The 17,811-nt window shown below is 40.3% G+C and overlaps 1 protein-coding gene across 6 annotated transcripts in view; it reads left to right on the top strand.

Annotated features, from left to right (window-relative positions):
- The window catches only part of Smad2 (SMAD family member 2), a 68,554-nt gene that overhangs the window by 30,258 nt on the left and 20,485 nt on the right, over window positions 1–17,811 (top strand). For 4 of the 6 annotated variants that reach the window (XM_063277279.1, NM_001277450.1, NM_019191.2 and 1 more), the window contains exons 3-5: window positions 13,076–13,165; window positions 14,137–14,330; window positions 15,217–15,351. In XM_063277279.1, coding sequence (XP_063133349.1) covers window positions 13,076–13,165; window positions 14,137–14,330; window positions 15,217–15,351 — 419 coding nt within the window. The remainder of the gene's footprint in view (window positions 1–13,075; window positions 13,166–14,136; window positions 14,331–15,216; window positions 15,352–17,811) is intronic. The other 2 variants (XM_006254945.5, XM_063277280.1) reach the window with 1 other exon arrangement.

The raw sequence follows: 17,811 nt of genomic DNA on the forward strand, positions 1-17,811 counted from the left end.
TTCTGAGTTGTTAGCTGGGGACAGAGGAAATGCAGGTTGGAGGGACATGACAAGCATCTGCAGGCAACTGTCATTTTAGCAACTTAAACCATTTGACCATAGAAGTCTCAGAAACTATTTTACCATAAACCATCTTTAATTGGTATTTCCTTCTATTACCATCATTCTGCCAAGTATGTGTGCATGTGTGTGTAGGCACGTGTGTTTTCAGGTAGAGGGAAGACAGAGTGACAGTGTGTGTCTTTCTGAATCACCGTTCGCCTTTTTGAGACAGATTTCACTCAATTGGAGCTCACTGAGTGAGACTTGGCCAGTCAGTAAGTTACAGGGTGACCTGTCTGTCTTTCCAGCTTGCCTACTGTTGTCCCTGGCTTCATGGTGTGGGTGCTGGGATCTAAATCATCTGTCGTGTTTGAGTAGCAAGCACTTCAGCACCTGAGGCATCTCTCAGCCTGACCTAATCTTTACTCAAAAGCTCTGCTTTGGGGTTGTTGCAGGACATATCATAGGAAATGTCACTTTGAGAAATCGATCAATAAATTCTAAAATGAGACTTGAAACCTGTTAGGAGACACTGGTTGAATCATTCATCTTAGCCTTTTTCTTTTAAAACTATCTTTTAGTATGTTATCATATATTAAAAAAGTAACAAAGAGTTTTCCCAAGCCAGGTGTGATGGCTCGTGTCTTTAATCCTGACACTCCAGAGGCTGAGGCAGGTGAATCTCTGAGTTAGCCTGGTCTACATCTCAAGTACAGGCCAGCCAGAGCTGTGCAGTGAGACACCCACTCTCAGGTACATACATAGAAAGCTTTTCCTTATTGCCTGGATATGGTGGCTTTTGGCATTTGCACTAGTGATGGAGAGAAGAGGTGCTCTACCCAAACACTTTGATCTCTGTGGGTGAAAACCCTTGCCATATAAGGGAGGGTGGATTTTTATTTGGTGGTGTGCTAATTTAGAACACTTGTTATTATATTATAAAACATATATTTGTAGGAGATGAGGTATGTAGATGTCAGAGGACAATTTACAGAAGTTCATTCTCTTTCTACAACGTGGGTCCCAGGGTTTGATGCTGATGCTGCTTTCCCCAGTGAGCCCAGCTCTCAGGTCCATAAAATCATTTCTTTACAACCAAATTAAAGCATTGCAAAATGTGTGCTTTGACTCTTTACAAAAGTTTATTTAGTCCCTGTAGTATATCTGGTGCATATTTCTTCTGTTTTTCTGCATCTAACTTGAAAGATAAAAATGATGCTTTTTTTATTATGATTATTTTTTCATTTTGGGATACTATTTTTTGAATTGCTAAAGACTGTATGTGAAAATTAAGTTAGAAAATCCATATGCTGTATTGTTAAAGTTAAAAGTCTTTGTACTCTTTTCAACATTGACTATTTCTTTAAGTAAAAAGTTCATAATTTTCAAAGGGCTTAAAATAATCCCACAAACCATTTTTAGACTTGACATTAGATCATTTCCATGACCAAGGATGATGTATGTTTGTGGGAAACCTGTTGTTAGTTTTCAAAGTCAGGGAAAATCCATGAGGATCTCAGATTGCATTGTGACAACACTTAAAGTTAGACATGAAAAATACTAGGGACAGGAACCCTTTTGGGTCTTTGAACATCAAAGAAGGGCTGTACCAAACCAAAGAAGGGAACAGGTATTTGAGTATAATCTATACTATACTCAGTGCAAAATTAATGTGTAGCTTTCAAAATTTAATCATTGCAACTCACTGCTTTAACAACAGAGAAACCTGAAGGTTAAGATCAAAAGCATCTTAACAAAATTCATAGTTTGTTTAGACTTCCAGCATATTGGAGTTTATCTGATTGAGGACATTGAAGAAAAGACATGGCATTTATACATTTAATTACAGAAGACCTTTTCAGTGGAGGAACTGAAGAGTTCAGTGAGTTAATGAAAATAAAGATGGAGTGGATCATCGTTCTTCCTGTGGAATGATTAGCATAGGAAAAAAGCAAATGAGAAGTTCAGCAAGGTGGGCTTTTATAAATACCAGCTCAGACAAATGGAATTGATAAGAAAATAATTGCATCTGTAAAACTAAAATATCTCGGAATACAGTTTTCTTAAAAGAAAGTGGGTAAAGGGGCCACCAGGCCTGCGGCTCAACAACCTGAGCTCAGTCCCCAAACTGAAGTACATAGTGAAAGGTTCAGCTGCCTCTGCCTCCCCATGCTGACGGTATGCGCTGCTGTGTCCAGCCTGCATGGTAGCTTCTTCAGCTTAGAAAGGCATATAATAATAGCATTTTAATATAGTAGGTTTGGGTTTTGTTGGTGTTTTTTTTACTCACTGTTTACCTGTGGATTCCAACATTCCTTCTTGGTGCCGAAGGACCATGAAAATGCTATGGTGGGGACTGGGAAGAAGGCATAAGCCAGCATGAGGACTTGAGATCGACCCCAGCACTCCTTGGGGGAAGGGGGCAGAGAAAGCCAAAACCCTGGGACTCTACTAAGAGCCAGCCTAGACAGCTGCATGATCCCACGCCAGTGAGAGGCCTGTCATAAGCAGAAGACGGACTTGGTTGGAGAGAGAGATGGTTCAGACTGAGCCTGACGACCTGAGTTTAGATCCCCAGAAGCCAGGTATCCTCATTGGGAAGTGGGAGGTGGAGGCAGGAGACTCTCCAGAAGCTAGTGGCTAGGTCAGTTAGTGTCTGAGATGTTTGGTTGCCAAAAAAAAAAAAAAAAAAAAAAAAGAAAAAAGAAAAGTGGAGAGGACTGGTTGTGAGCAGAGCAGGGGTCACAACATAGCTCAGGAAAAACAACTCCCTCCTCCCCCTCTCCCTCCACCTCCCCTCCTCCTCATTATCTTCCTTACCATTTGTGTAGTGTGGTGGCGGGTAGAGTACACAGTTTGGAAGTTTTTTGTTGCTATAATCATCTTTGATGCCTGAGTTATCCAAAATGCAAACTTTTAGATCCTTAAAAGGGTCGGTTTGTCATCAGTAGTAATAATTATGGTTTCTTAGTTACAGATTCTTCCCTGCAAGTCCATCTTCTGTGAGTATATCATTCATCAAGAGCTGGAGCCTCAAGTGAAGCTTGTTTGGTTGAGGCCATTCTCTAATTGATTAACACACCTACTTCGCTCAGTTTTTAACCTACTTTAACTTTTCCATGGGGTACCCTATGGTACTCACTTGGATACGCAGAAGAAACATTCTCTTTTGACAAAGGTTACAAACAATATGTCAAACAACACTCGTTTACTGTTGTATACCATGAATAATAAAACCATGAAAATAAAAAATAAAAATTTAAAAATAATAAAATGAAAATAATAAAGATTTATTGGGTTCGGAGGATTGTGTCTTTTGCCCAGAGTTAGTGCTTCTTTTATTTTTTCCCCCTCTCCCGACTCCTCCCCCTCCTCCCTGTCTTTGAACTCAGATCCACCTACCGGTTTCTGAGTGCTACATGACAGACCTGACTGCTTCTCTCCTGGCCTGGCCTTCCCTTTCTGTTCATATATGGTACTGGAAATTAAACCCAAGATCCTTACACATGTAGGTAAACATGCTATGACCGGGCTATCTTCTTAGCCCTTAGAGTTTTAGAGGACCTCAGTTTGTAGCTTGGGCTTGCTTTGAGTTTGCTGTGGTGCCTAGGCTGGCCTGAAACCTGAAACTTCCTGCTGGCTTTCAGTGCTAGTATAGCAAGGTCCAGAACCAAGCGAGGGCTTTCTTAAGCAGAGTTCTAACCTCTTCTTTTTGTTTCCCAATAATATGTACATGCATAAATTTAAAAAGTGTATGAATACAAACATGTTTGTGGATATTTGAAGTTAAGTACAAAATGTTTATAAAATGTCTTCTAGGATACATCTTATAAATTATGTTAGATTTGAATTTTAAATTGAGCTTCAAATATAAGCTTATTGTGATGAGTAAAAAACTTAAAGTTTGTTTGTTTATTTGTGTTTGGTGTGGGGGTGGGGGTGGGGGTTGAGTGCTTTGTGAGCATCGATGCCACAGTGTAAATGTCTGACGACGTTCAGGAGTTGGTTCTTTGCTCCCACCTGGTTGGAGCAGGATCTACTTCATTACATCGCATTTTCAGGCTACCTGACCTGCCAGTCTGGAGCTTTCTAGATCTTCAGTCTCCACCTCCCATCTCACCTTAGGAGTGCTGGATTATGTAGCCTGACGCCTACTGTGCGTATAGGGATTGGACTGGCTGTGGGCTTTTGTGGCACATGCTTTTCACTACTGAGCCATTTCGCAGGCCTAGGTGAATTTTAAATGTGTTAGTTATTGTACTTGCTGTAAGTGTGGCTAATAGGGAGATTTGGTTTATTGCTAAATGACTTGGTGCATGCAGTGATAATTAGTAATGGACTTATGCTGACGGATTGGTTGTCATGCTTGCGTCCTTGGGATTTTAATAGATGTTCCTTTTCTTTTCTCTACACTTTTTTTTTTCCAGGGTGAATATAGAAGCAAAACTAAAATCCATATGTAATAGTTTGTTCTAGAGAAACTATTCCATACAAAGAACCTGTGTGGCTTTGTATTAGGTGAAAACAGAGCTGTGCTCGAGCTTGCTAAGCTGGCTTCGCAGTAGTGCGAGGACGTCACTGTTGGTGGTCTGTGGGCCAGCACATCTTATTTCAACACACTGCAATACTCTTTCTAATTACATTAATAAGCAGGGTTAAATTTAGTTAGACAGAAGTCAGTAGACCATTTGTTTTGGTATAATTTTCAATAGCTAAACTGTTTTACAATATGTCCTGAAGTAAGGCAGTCAGACGAGTGAGTTACCAGTTAAACTAGTAATGTGTTTGGGGTATTGCTATCATTGATAAGAGATGATAAAACTTTCACCCCCGCAGTACCACAAAATCGAAACAACAATGAAACCTGTTTGTTTAGGATACTTTACTTTTTAACACTGCAAACCTTTTTCATACCTTTCTTTTGCTGTCTGTAGTGCTTGCAAACCCTTGTTACTGTACAGCAGGTTCATTTTGATTTCCAGTAATATCATTTAAATGTATAGAAATGGAGTGTAGTGTAAGGGATGTTACTGCTTCTGTTTCTGAGGAGGTTTACTGTATAGCCCAGCCTTACTTGAACTGGTTCTGGGTCCTGTGGTGTCTGAGATGCTTAGATTCCAGGCATAGGCCATCATTTCTGGCTATTTTTTTAACCTCATAAAATTTTCACGTGTGGAGTGCATGTATCATTGACAAATTAGGTTTGTCAAGTGAGTGCACTAATGTGCTGTACAAACCTGTCAGTTACCTGGGCAGTTCTTGCCGTGCTTCTGCTGCTAAGCAATGCTTGAATTAACTTCAGTGTACTGCGGCTCCAGGGTTTCATATAAATGAACCCATTCAAAATCTAGTCTTAACTGTTGAGCCGCCGCCGCCGCCACCACCTCCTCCTCCTTCTCCTCCTCCTTCTCCTCCTCCTTCTTCTCCTCTTCCTCTTCCTCCTCTTCTAAGAAGGTGCATTTTTTTAAAAAGATCCATTTATTGATTGATTGATTGTGAGTACACTGTAGCTGTCTTCAGACACACCAGAAAAAAGGCATCAGATCCCATTACAGATGGTTGTGATCCACCATGTGGTTGCTGGGATTTGAACTCAGGACCTCTGGAAGAGCAGTCAGTGCTCTTAACCACTGAGCCAGCTCTCCAGCCCTCGCCTGTTGAGCTTCTTTTGGTCCATGGAATGTTTATTACTTTTATTTATCAGTATATCACTATTGTTGCTATTTAAAATCCTTGGAGAACTGGGGGTAGGGGTAGCTAGTGGCAGAGTGCTTCCCTGGTACATTAGTACAATGTGCTTAGCACTCGGAAACCCTGAATTCAGTCTCACTGCACATCTCACATTTGAATCTTTGCACTTTCATACACTTTGGGTTAGTTTCATCAACTGCAGTGTCACAAAAATATTTGGCAAAGATAATGGCTGTAGTAGATTATAAAGGCATGAACGACATGGGCCGTCCATGTTAAAACTAGGCATCATGATAGTCCTTTTTTCTGTGGATGTAGTGTAGATTTGCAGCTTCTTACACTGTCTCTCTTTCTGACTGCTGCCAAGCAAGTCTTACGTATCTTATGGAATCTTTTTCTAAGTGTTTTATCTTTTTATACTTAATTTATTACTGGGATATTGAGAATACAGTGAATTTTATCATTTTATATCCTACAACATTGCTCAGTTCACCAGTCTATTGTACAGGTTCCTCATAGATACCCCAGGATTTCTGTATGAAGTTTAGGTATTAGTCCCAAGCAAACAGTTAATATTTCTTCCTTTTCTGTAGCTTTTGTTTTTAATTTTTCTTTCTTTGTTGTACCAAGTAGGACAATGCTGGTCTCATCATTTTCTGCAAAAATTTTAAAATACCAATTTAATTTTTTTTTTAAATGAGTGGGAATTGAACCCAGGACCTTCCCTTTTGAGTACTGGGGATGGAGCCCCTAGTCTGTCCTTTCCTCTTTGAAGCAAGTACCTCTGCTACTGAGCTGTGTCCCAACCTCCCTTTTAATTCTCACAAAATTGCCAAACTTACACTCCTGTCTCAGCCTCCACAGGATTACAGCCTGCACCACCAAGCCTGATTCATTGCTTGTTCTAAAGTGTTAAAGCTGTACTGCCCACCCACCTCTCCAGCAACCTCATACTGTGGCATCATTGGCATTTAAAGTATTTTAAAATGTACTTTGTGATTTCTTTCACTTAGATTCACTTGGTTATTTCTAAAGTTCATTGACTTTTTATGGCCTTAGCATATATGTGTTTGTGTGCATGCATGCGCGCGCTTGTGTGTGTGTGTGTGTGTGTGTGTGTGTGTGTGTGTGTGTGTACTAAATACTTTTTGTACACTTGAATTTGTTAACATTGTACAGGTCTTCTGTGACTTGAGGTGGATAGGGTTTGTGTGTCCTGTCTCTTTAAAGAATTACTGCTGCTGTTCCAGTATTTATTCCTTACTGATCTGTCAGGTTTCCCTTTCTGTTTTGCCTCCATATTCTTCTGTGGTACCTGGTAGGAGTGGAGCAGTGGCCTCCTGCAGGACAGAGATCACCCTGCCCTCAGCTATGTTCCTAGTCAACATGTATCGTGGGTCTGACTTTAGATGCTTTCGGGACTGTTAATGCCTTATGTCTTCTTTTAATTCTTTGTCTTGAATGTTTTATCTTTAGTGTTAAATATTATTGTTATAGAATTAGAGCTGTCTCGTTTGGATTCTAAGTCTTGTCAGTAAGGAACTTACAGATACACTTGGAAGGAAGTTCAAGGACACCTTTATTAGGATTTCAGAGAAGACCAGGACAGGAAAACTGTCCTGGCAATTGCCTGGGGGTGGGGGTGGGGGTGGGGGGTGCGGGAGACACTAAAGAAAGCAATGGGTTTTGGCAAGCAACCAAATGGAGGCAGAAGAGGGGAAGGGCTTCAGAGAAAGTGGAAAAAAAAAAAAACCCCTAAGGATCTCAGGAAAGCACACTCAGACTTTGGCTGCTATCTGCAAGAAAAGGAGAAGGAAAAGTTGCGGGGCTGGAGAGATGGCTTAGTGGTTAAGAACCCTGACTGCTCTTCCAGAGGTTCTGAGTTCAATTCCCAGCAATCACATGGTGGCTCACAACCATCTGTAATGGGATCTAACGCCCTCTTCTGGTGTGTCTGAAGACAGCTACAGTGTACTCACATACATGAAGTAAATAAATAAAATCTTTAAAAAAAAAAAAAGAAAAGTTGTACTTTTCTGGGTAACAGGACAGAGCACAAGTCTGGGCCACCGCATGGTGGAAGCTTTGTGAGTGGCTTTGTGGAGAAAGGGCTTCCTGGGATGACAAGCAAGTTACTCAATAAAGGGATGATTCTACCCCCCCCAAAGATTTGTGTGTTGTATATATGTATGTGTGTATGTTTTACATATATGAATGTTTGCTTGCAGGTATGTGTTTGTACTGTGTGTGTGTGTGTCTGTGTGTCTGTGTGTCTGTGTGTCTGTGTGTCTGTGTCTGTGCTGTCTGATCCCCTGGAGCTTGAATTAGAGGTGATTGTAAGCCACTGTATGGGTGCCAGAAAGTGACCCCAAGCATCACTCTATAATAGCAGCAAGTACTCATCACTGGGCTGTTTCTCCAGCCCCTTCATCATATCCCTACCACGTCCTCAGATAAATCAGCTTTTCTCAAGTGGACTCCAGCCCGGTGATTGACAAACCCAACTGGATTAACTCTGAAGAGAAAGGGCAATAGTATGCACTCATCTAATATTGGAAGTAGGTTGGAATGCCATGTTGTTACCCAGGATACATAGTCTCCATTCATTTTTACCAGTGGGGTTAAGGAGAGGCAGTTATGGTGTTTGCCTTTGTAGTGTTACAGGAAAATGGGAGGTTGAAGAAGGAAGTCCCATCCTCAGTATCTTCCAAAGCTGTTAATCCTTGTAACGATCCCCCTAAGAATTGAGACTCTAAACTATTTAGAAACCAGACCAGGGGTCAGCGTAAATCCCCAAATATTTGTACCATTTCTGGCTTCCATCCAGGCCAAAACCAAGGAAGGATATTTCCAGCTTCCTGGCCAAGGGCAAGAATCTGGTCCTCATTCCGAAACGGCCTGCATGATTTCTATATTCTGCCAGCCATTGTCTCTGATTGCACTCTACCATTTCCTTCATGAAGCCCGATGGCTGTAGGCACAGTTATCTCAGCTGTTCTTTGTTTAAAGAACACAGTTTTATTTGGACCTTTCTCTTCATAGGGCAGCTCTCTACTTTTCCTTGGAAGTGGTGTGTTGATGCTAATTACTGTTGCCATGACTAGATTTAAATATCACGTGGGCTCTGTTATTTATTACTATATGTGATTCTTTTTGTTTCTTCTGTTGTCTTCATTCTGACTGCTTTTTGGAGTATAATAGCATCCTTAGTTTTGTAATCATGCAGTTGCTTTTACAATTCTGTCTATCTACTGTTGTCTAAAACTTACATTCATATGTTCTTTAGGTCACAAATTTTTCTACAACCTCTTTTCATAGAAATTATTAGAAAATAATTAACCACCTTTTACATTTAGCTATTAACATTTTTAGCTTTTAATTTTTTCATAATACTGGATTTTCTTCTTTTATAGTTTTTCTTTATCCTGAAATATTTATTTTCTGCAAAATCTGCTAGAAACAAGTTTGGTTGACTTTTTGGTCTTCAGAACATATTTGTGTCTTGACTTTGCAAAGGCTACTTTGCTTCTGGGCTTGTGGGTTAAACATTCTTTCTTTCCCTTGCATAAAGATGTTCTTTTGTCTTCTAGCTTTCGTTATTTCTTAAGAGAGATTATGCTTCTGTCTCTGTATGTAATGGATTATTCTTCCTAGACTGTTGCCAAAATAAAGCAGACAAGATTGTAAAGGCCGTAAGAATGGGTGTTATCTTGTAGTTTCCACAGGGAGGGAAGGTGTGGTTTCAGCTTTGTCTTGAGGTGACTGAGCATTAAAAGAAGAAAAAAATAGGGACCCCAGGCAGGGGCAGGGTGGAAATAGAAGATCCATCTGTATCAGTATAAGTAGGCTCCTTCATGTGCTAACTTGGTACCTACTCAGGGTAGGGACTGGCTTTTTCTGGAGTAGGGGTGGGGCCTTCAGAGAAATTGCTTGCCTGAGGGTCTTTAGAGGAGCTCAAGAGAGTTGGGAAAGATTTGTACCAGAAGGTTCTAGGAGAAGACAGGGCCTGTCATAACTCGTTAGGTGGTTTAAATTCTTTGGTGTTCACTGGGCCTCTTGGGTGTTTCAGTTTAGTTTTTTATTAAGTTGGAATGTTTTAAGACTGGAAAATGTACCGACCATTTCCCCCCAGCCATTAATTTATTTCAGTTTTTTTTTTTTTTCCTCCTCTTTACTTACTCTACAACTGCACACGTAAGTCAGGGTTCATTTTGTTTGGGAGTCTTTGATTTTACTATTCTTGGTTAGGTCATTTCTGCTAATGTATAAATTTACTGATATATTCTTTGGCCATTGGGCTCTTTATTTCAGTTTGTAATTTCCAGTTTTAGCATTTCTGTATTTACATTTGTTGCGATTTCTGATCTGTTCATTAGTTTCAGGAACATAATTCATAATGGTCGCTTTAAAGCTCTCATCCAGTTGTTTCTGTGACCTTTTAATTGTGTGGCTTTTAGTTGTCTACTAGTTTTGTGAAACAGTGTTGTAGAAACTCGGGATTCTGTTGTCTACCCTCTGAAGAGTTATTTTGTTTTAGCAGGTGTCTGGTAGCTTCACAATCTAGATTTGACTTCTGCTGTTGACAGAGGCTGCATTCTCAGATCTTTGTGCTTTTCCAAGTGCTGGTTTCATTAACCCCCACGGTCTGTCCACGTGTGTCGTCAAGGATTGGGCAGAGGTCATTGTTATTTGAAGATTTCTCTCCCGTGGCTCCTTTATTTACAGTTAAACTACAGTTATATACATGTGTTCCAGTTTTACTGAATTACTGTGGCTGGGGACTGCCCTCAAGTAAAAAGTGTTAGAATACAGCTTCCATCCAGAGTGGCCTTACTCATCTGCAAGTCGACACCTTCCACACTGCATACTTCTTTCTATTTATCTTTAAATACTTTAGTGTTTGGTTGATCAGAGCTGTGGTTTGAGGCAAACTGACCTAATTGAGCTCCTGGACTTCACAGGATCAGTTTGCTTTGAGTTAGCATGTTCCTGTGTCTGCATGCTTCTGAGCTCAGGTGGATCTCTGAGGTAATTCTCAATCTGGTAGGACCAGTCTCTCCCAGGCCTTCTTGGGGCTCTTATTATGTGTTATATACTTAAAGAATCTTGTCTGGATCATAAAATCTATGAATTAGGGGTGTGCTTCTCTTCATGTGCTTTGTGTTTGTTATGTTAAAGTTGTTTCTTTAATAATTACACAGACTTACTAGTTTCTTTGTAGGTGTTGGTACAGAGTGGGTCTGCTTTTGAAGTGTTATGGCAGTGCAGTGACACACAACCATAATCCAGCACTGGGGAGGCTGAGGCAGGACTCTGTTTTTCAAGCCAGCCTGAGCTAAATATAAAACAAACAAGCAAACGTTTTCCTAGCTAGAATTAATATTTTTAAACAGTCTTTCCAGTTTGAGGGAATAGAGCCAATGAAAGCTGTGAATTGCATGGTGGCATGCTGGCTGTCAGGCTGGGTCAGGTGGAGGTCAGCAGCAGCATCGCTCTGGACCATTCACCTTCCCACCCAGTGCTTTACTCCTGGGTTGATTTCAGGCCCGGGGGAGCACAGCTTACATGCTCTGTGCCCTAGATGCTGGTTCTCGTGTTCTCAGAGGAACCTGAGCGAAATGTTATTTCTAATGCCATGACAGAGTAGCCTCCACTCATGCTGTCGTTTTCTTTATATTGTTCTCAAGGAAAGAGTCAGCTGTATACTGTTCACTTCCGCTCTGAGTCACAAGAGGAAGGTCTAGATTACCCTCATTTCTTGACCTTTTCTGCTTTTCATAGTATGGTGATGTACTAGACTGTCTAAAACACATCAGGGCAGCTCAGGAAAATGTCCAAGTGTGCTTTTTCCTTTCCTAGCCCCTTTCTTCCTCTCCCCCTGCCAGACTCTTCTCTCTTTCTCTTCTTTTCCAGGAACTGCTCAATTCCAGTCACTGTGTACTCAAAAAGTCAGGAGTGCCCTGGGTTAGGGGTCCTGGGTCAGTCTAGACAGCTGCTTTCAACCTGTGGGTTACAACCCCTTTGAGGGGGTCCTCAAACTACCCTTTCATAGGGGTCACCTAAGACCACCAGAAAACACAGATATTTACATTACAATTCATAACGGTAGCAAAGTTACAGTTATGAAGTAGTAATGAAAATATTATGGTTGGGGATCACCACAACATGAGGAACTGTATTAAAGAGCTGCAGCGTTAGGAAGGTGAGAGACCCTGCTGCAGACCGTCTTTAACCTCAAGAAAGCCTGCACTTACTTTCCTGTTGCCCTTTATTGATCCCCCAACTTACAAATGGGGAGCAAATGTGAAACATAATCAGTTGTTTAAAGTCATTAGAAATGTTCCTGATTTTCCTCAGATTTTATTGACTTTGGTAATATGTAAGAAGTAAAATTGAGTCTCAAAAATTATATTTGACTGATTTAAAAAGTATAGCTTCATAGCCAAGAGACAAGGCAATCAAAAGCTCTATTCTAAGGGTTCCTTTTAAAGTCTTCCCTTCCCCCACAGGCCAGTAGTAGTTACTTTGAAATGAAATAGTAGTTCAGGGAAAATAGGGTGAATTACCTTTGACCTGCCTGTGTTCTGGATGTTCTGGAAAGAGATGTGGAAAAAAAAAAATTAAGGCGTGTTATATTAAAATAACTTAGTTTATGTTCTTTTGTCCTCTATAAATAGTGGCACGAAAGTAACTACAGCTGTCAGTAAATGGTATTTCTTATTACAAACAGCCCAGAAATATTAACCGTGGATGTGTCTCGTTTGTTTAATTACTTATTTTGAGATAAGATCTCATAGACCAGGCTGGCCTTGAATTTACTGGGTTAGCCTAGGCAAGCCATGAACTGGTCCTCCTGTCTCCACCATCCACGTGCTGATTACAGATGTGTGCTACCACACACAAGTGATAAGTGTTGCTTTTAACTGGACCTTTTCTACATTAAAATACCAGTTGACAGCTGTTAATTGAAGTGGGTTTTTTGTTGTTATGTTTTAAACTGAATAATGAACTGAAGCCCTGTTAATGGAGTTGATGGCATAGGATGAACTCTGAATAGCAGTTGACAGGGGAGGGCATTTATAGGTGTGATTTCATTAGGTTAGCAAGCATTGGTGTCACATATAAAACATAATCATAACTTATCTGGAGTCACATGTTCCATTTATTGGCTTCCTTCATATAGAAAATATAGCAGCCAGTCCTGACCCGTTGTGGGCAAAGCGATGTATATTTTCTGGGTGAAGGAAGTATTCTGTACATTCTCCATGCTTTGCATCATGGTATTTTGAATAACCATGCTTCCATGTTCACATCAACTTTTTGTTTTTCGATTTATGCACAGCACTTGCTCTGAAATTTGGGGACTGAGTACAGCAAATACGGTAGATCAGTGGGACACAACAGGCCTTTACAGCTTCTCTGAACAAACCAGGTGAATATTCCGCCCTCCATGGGACCCTAGAGACCGTGTGGGAGGGTGTACTGTGGAAGATCTCCACTGGGTTGTCGAGTGTAACTTCTGCCTAGGATGTTAACTTACTTGTGAGTAAGGCATAGCATGTAAAGTATCTGCGTGCCAGTATTAAAAATATATTAAGTGTTTCAGCTGATGTTTTGGTCAATGCAATTTTAGTTTTGAATCATTAAATTATTGTGTCCCATAATGAATAAGACCTTTTTATAGCTCATTGTCCAATATTAGATAAATTTGTTACTGGCCTAATTTATAAGTAGATACATAACTAGTTTTTTCTAAATTTCTTGTTATCATCTTAAGCTCATCTTTACACTAAACTAGTACGTATTTGATGAACCTCTTACATCACAATTAACAGTAGGCTAATTTGTTTTCTTGTCACCTTTTTTTAAAATCACATCATTCTCTTTTAAGCATATTGGTATTTGTCCATCCCATTCCATCACCATCTGCATTTCTGTGTGAGCCTCATAAATGAGCCCCAGATATCAAGAGTCACACTTAAATAACAGTTACATTAGCCTGAGTAAGTTACTGTCACGTCATTGTTGATACTTGCCATTTTCATACTACTTCCTTTTTTTGACGACCAGTTGCCTTCAGAATTAATGCCTTTGAAAGAGTTTAGCTTTTTAAATATGGATGTTGACGTTTTCAAGTATGGCCACATAACACTTTGTGGATCACTGCCGTACAAGGCTGCCTTGCACCGGCATGTGAGCTGTTACATGCACACTGACAGGAGACAGGAGCGAGGGCCGATGCCTGCTCACATGCAAACCAGGCTGTGCCCTTCCTGGGATCACTAAAGCTGACTCAGTGGCTGTGCTCTCCTTCATGTCCTCTCAGTGTATTAACTTAGCCTGTTGATGACAGCTAGTCTCTCCTTTTAAAAGTACCCTCCTTTTCCCCTTGCTTCCAAATAGGTCTCTTGATGGTCGTCTTCAGGTGTCTCATCGGAAAGGGCTGCCACATGTTATATATTGCCGGCTGTGGCGCTGGCCAGACCTTCACAGCCATCATGAGCTCAAGGCGATCGAGAACTGCGAATACGCTTTCAGTCTGAAAAAAGATGAAGTGTGTGTGAACCCTTACCACTACCAGAGGGTGGAGACACCAGGTGGGGACTGTAGACGGTCTTTGGTTCTGCTTTCCTTGCTTTAAACTAAAAGGATGACTGAAGGCTGTGTATGCCCTATGTCTCAGAGAAGTTTTAATGTAAAATTCTAATAAACTGTTAAATTGGGCATATAAATGTTTTCTTAAATTTTAAACTTTTATGAAAAAGAGTATCTTGGACAAGCGGCACGTCCGTTTCTTGGGAGCATACTTAGTTGGACAGCAAGGTATGTATCTAGGAAGCTCCTCAGATTTGCTGTTCTGAGAGCTATCCATGTGTCTCTGCTGCCAACATTCTATTTAAGTGCTTTCGGAAGTGCTTGAATGACATTTTTATAGAAGTGATTTAGTGAACCTCATAGTAGGACTATGGGTTTAGTGAACAATAGATTTAAAACCTAAAAATTTGTGTTATTAGAAAAAATTAAATCCCACTTTAGTGAAGATATTTTTCCCTCACCAGTTTCTTTCATATAGGGTTCCTCTGTGTAGCCTTGGCTGTCTAGAACTCTCTCTGTAGACCATGTTGGGCTTGAACTCATAGATCCACCTGCCTTCCCAGTGCTGGGATTAAAGGCCTGTGCTACCCCTGGGCTCCCTCACCATTTCTAATGAAATTATATAAATTCTTATGGTAACATAGTATTGGTAGGGTCACATTGTTCCCCAAAATAAATAAATGTTAATTTGGAGACTTAAACGGTAAATTATGGAAATCAACTCCATGGTGGATTTGTCGGTTCCTTAGTGTCATAATAGCAGATAGGTGTGCCCAGACTTTGAAAAGTGAGCTGCAGCTTTCTACGTTGTGAGAACATTGAGTAAAGACTGCTCTGTTCCCCCCTCCCCCCCTTTGCCACTAACGCAGATCTCTTTAACTCTTACAGTCTTGCCTCCAGTCTTGGTGCCTCGGCACACAGAGATTCTAACAGAACTGCCGCCTCTGGATGACTATACCCACTCCATTCCAGAAAACACAAATTTCCCAGCAGGAATTGAGCCACAGAGTAATTACATCCCAGGTACTTTTGCCTTGAGAGTCTCTTAAAACTTAGGTAAATAGCAATCTTGTAACAAACGCCCACGTATTAGTAATGTTTCATTTTCAGGGTGCTCTTGACTTTGGAAGGAAAAGTCTGATTTGTGGAGTGGTTATTTTGTTTTCAATACAAATAATTGTATTATATTAAATTAAAATATATTATAAAATTAAACTATAATATTATAAAGGTTTACCTTTTATTTTATAGTGGCTTTAAACAAAGTACTATGAGACGTAGGAAAAGGCCCTTGTAAGGTTGTTATAGCCATTGAAGTAGAGACACGCGCAGAGCGTAGGTACAGGCACAGCATATGGTTTAAGAAAAGCATCCTGGCCAGGCAACAGAGGCACACGCCCTTAATCCTAGTGCTTAGGGGAAGGGGGGTACAGAGGATCTCTGAGTTCAAGGCCAGCCTAGTCTACAGAGTAAGTTCCAGGACAGCCAGAGCTCCACAGAGAAACCTTGTCTCGAAAAAAAAACAAAAAGAAAAAAAAAGAAGAATGCAGGGAGTGAACTGAGGTGGCCATGTTGGGGACACTGCCCACTGACCCAGGTCACTGACTCTCACAATCTGCTCTAGGCTCTTGTTTTCTGTGTCCTAATAATAGTTCACAATTCAGTACCAACCCTATAGTTCTTACTATTTTCTAGAAAAACAACTACTGTGTTAATTTTCTTACCTACCATTTCTTTGTGTTTCCACCAAGAGAAACTAATTAGGAATTAATTGTATTCTAGATTTTTAGTGTCTCAGTCTCTGCCTACCTCATCTCCCTTTATTTTAAAAAGTAGGGTTTTGTTATTTTGCTCTGTTTGTTTGTTTTGAGACAGGGTTTCTCTGTGTAGCCCTGCCTGTCCTGGAACTCAGAGATCCACCTGCCTCTGCCTCGCAAGTCCTGGGATTAAAGGCATGCACCATTGCAACAGGCCAAGAGACTAGATTTTAGGGCACCCCTGTCCTATGCCACTCCCCCACCCCTTACCATAGAACATTTTTGTGACATTAGCAAAGACTTGTAGCTATGCGCATCCTAGTACAGTGGAGTGATATGAGGGAAGAGAAGAGCTGTAAACTGAAACACATCCTTCTAGGGGATGGGGAGAATTGGGCCTCTTATATGAAGTGGCTAGAAGTGAAGTGTGTGTCTGTCCATCCATCCGTCCATCCGTCCGTCTGTCTGTCCATGTGCATGTGAGTGCAGGTGCCCACTGAGTTCAGAAGAGGGCATTGGATTCCCTGGAGCTGAATTCCTTGACTTAGGTGGGTGCTGGGAACTGAATTCTGGGTCTTTATAAGAATAGTACCTGCTCTTACCTGCTGAGCCATCTCTCCAGCCCCTTGAAAGAACTCTTAACAGTTTTTAAATGCTAATAGTTTATTATCAATTTATGGATAAATAATAATGGAGGATGACAGAGAAATACAGTGAGATAAAGTGTCTTAAAGTTGAGCTCTCTTCATATTAGAACTTTGAAACACTGATGTTCAGACTGGCAGAGCTCAGCTTTTTAAATTTTCTTAGTTTTAATCTTTTAAAATAGTGTGTGATAATATGAATTTTTATTTTTTATTGTTTGGTTATATGAAAATAACTAACATTTTTAGCATTAGCTGTTTTGACACACTGAGTTCTAAAGAGAATTTAGTGGCAGTCTGCTTGTTCATTTGTTTGTTTTTTAAGGCAGGTTCTTACTATGTAGACCAGGCTAGCCTCATACTTACAGAGACCCTCCTGCCTCTGCTTTCCAAATGCTGGACTTTAAGGTGCCCTTCTCCCCATTGACTGGTGTCAGAATCTTTTTTATGTCATGCGCCTCCATTATTTTGAGTTACTGTTAAAAATTGAAAATGATATACTATTGAAAATCTTTTGTACTTTTTTCCCTTAAAATCACAAATGATAAAATTGTATGCATGCTTTTATTATCACATTTGAGATTCATTCAGTTATACAGATGCCTCTTGAGTATAAACATTTTATTCAGAAAATGTATTGTAAATGATGTTAGAATCCTAATTTTTCAGTAATTACTTTGTCTGTTTTCTGCTTTAAGCATTTAGAATTGTTAAGCAGGTAGGAAGCTGATCCGGGGAGGTAGGTGGAGGCAGAATCCAGGCTGGGTCCATCCTGAGTCACGTTACTGTAATCAGAGCTTCCTGTCCATCTGTCTCCACTAGGTTTTTTATCTTGTTTTGTTTTTAATGAGAGTACTAATGTCTTTGAATCGTATGAGAGTCCTCTTCAAAGTTAGGCTTTTGACTGTTGTCCCAGAATATATACACGTGTACCAGGTGGTAAATGATGTCTTAAAAATTGCCAAGAAAGCTGGATTATGTTATAAGCTGTGTTATGAATTCACTTGCAAGATATGGATTAGAGCTTAAGTTGCAAACTCAGTTTTGCTTTATGATTTTTATATACGTACACCCATAGTGTC

This window comes from Rattus norvegicus, chromosome 18 (assembly GCF_036323735.1).
Source record: "Rattus norvegicus strain BN/NHsdMcwi chromosome 18, GRCr8, whole genome shotgun sequence".
Classification (NCBI taxonomy): Eukaryota; Metazoa; Chordata; class Mammalia; order Rodentia; family Muridae; genus Rattus; species Rattus norvegicus.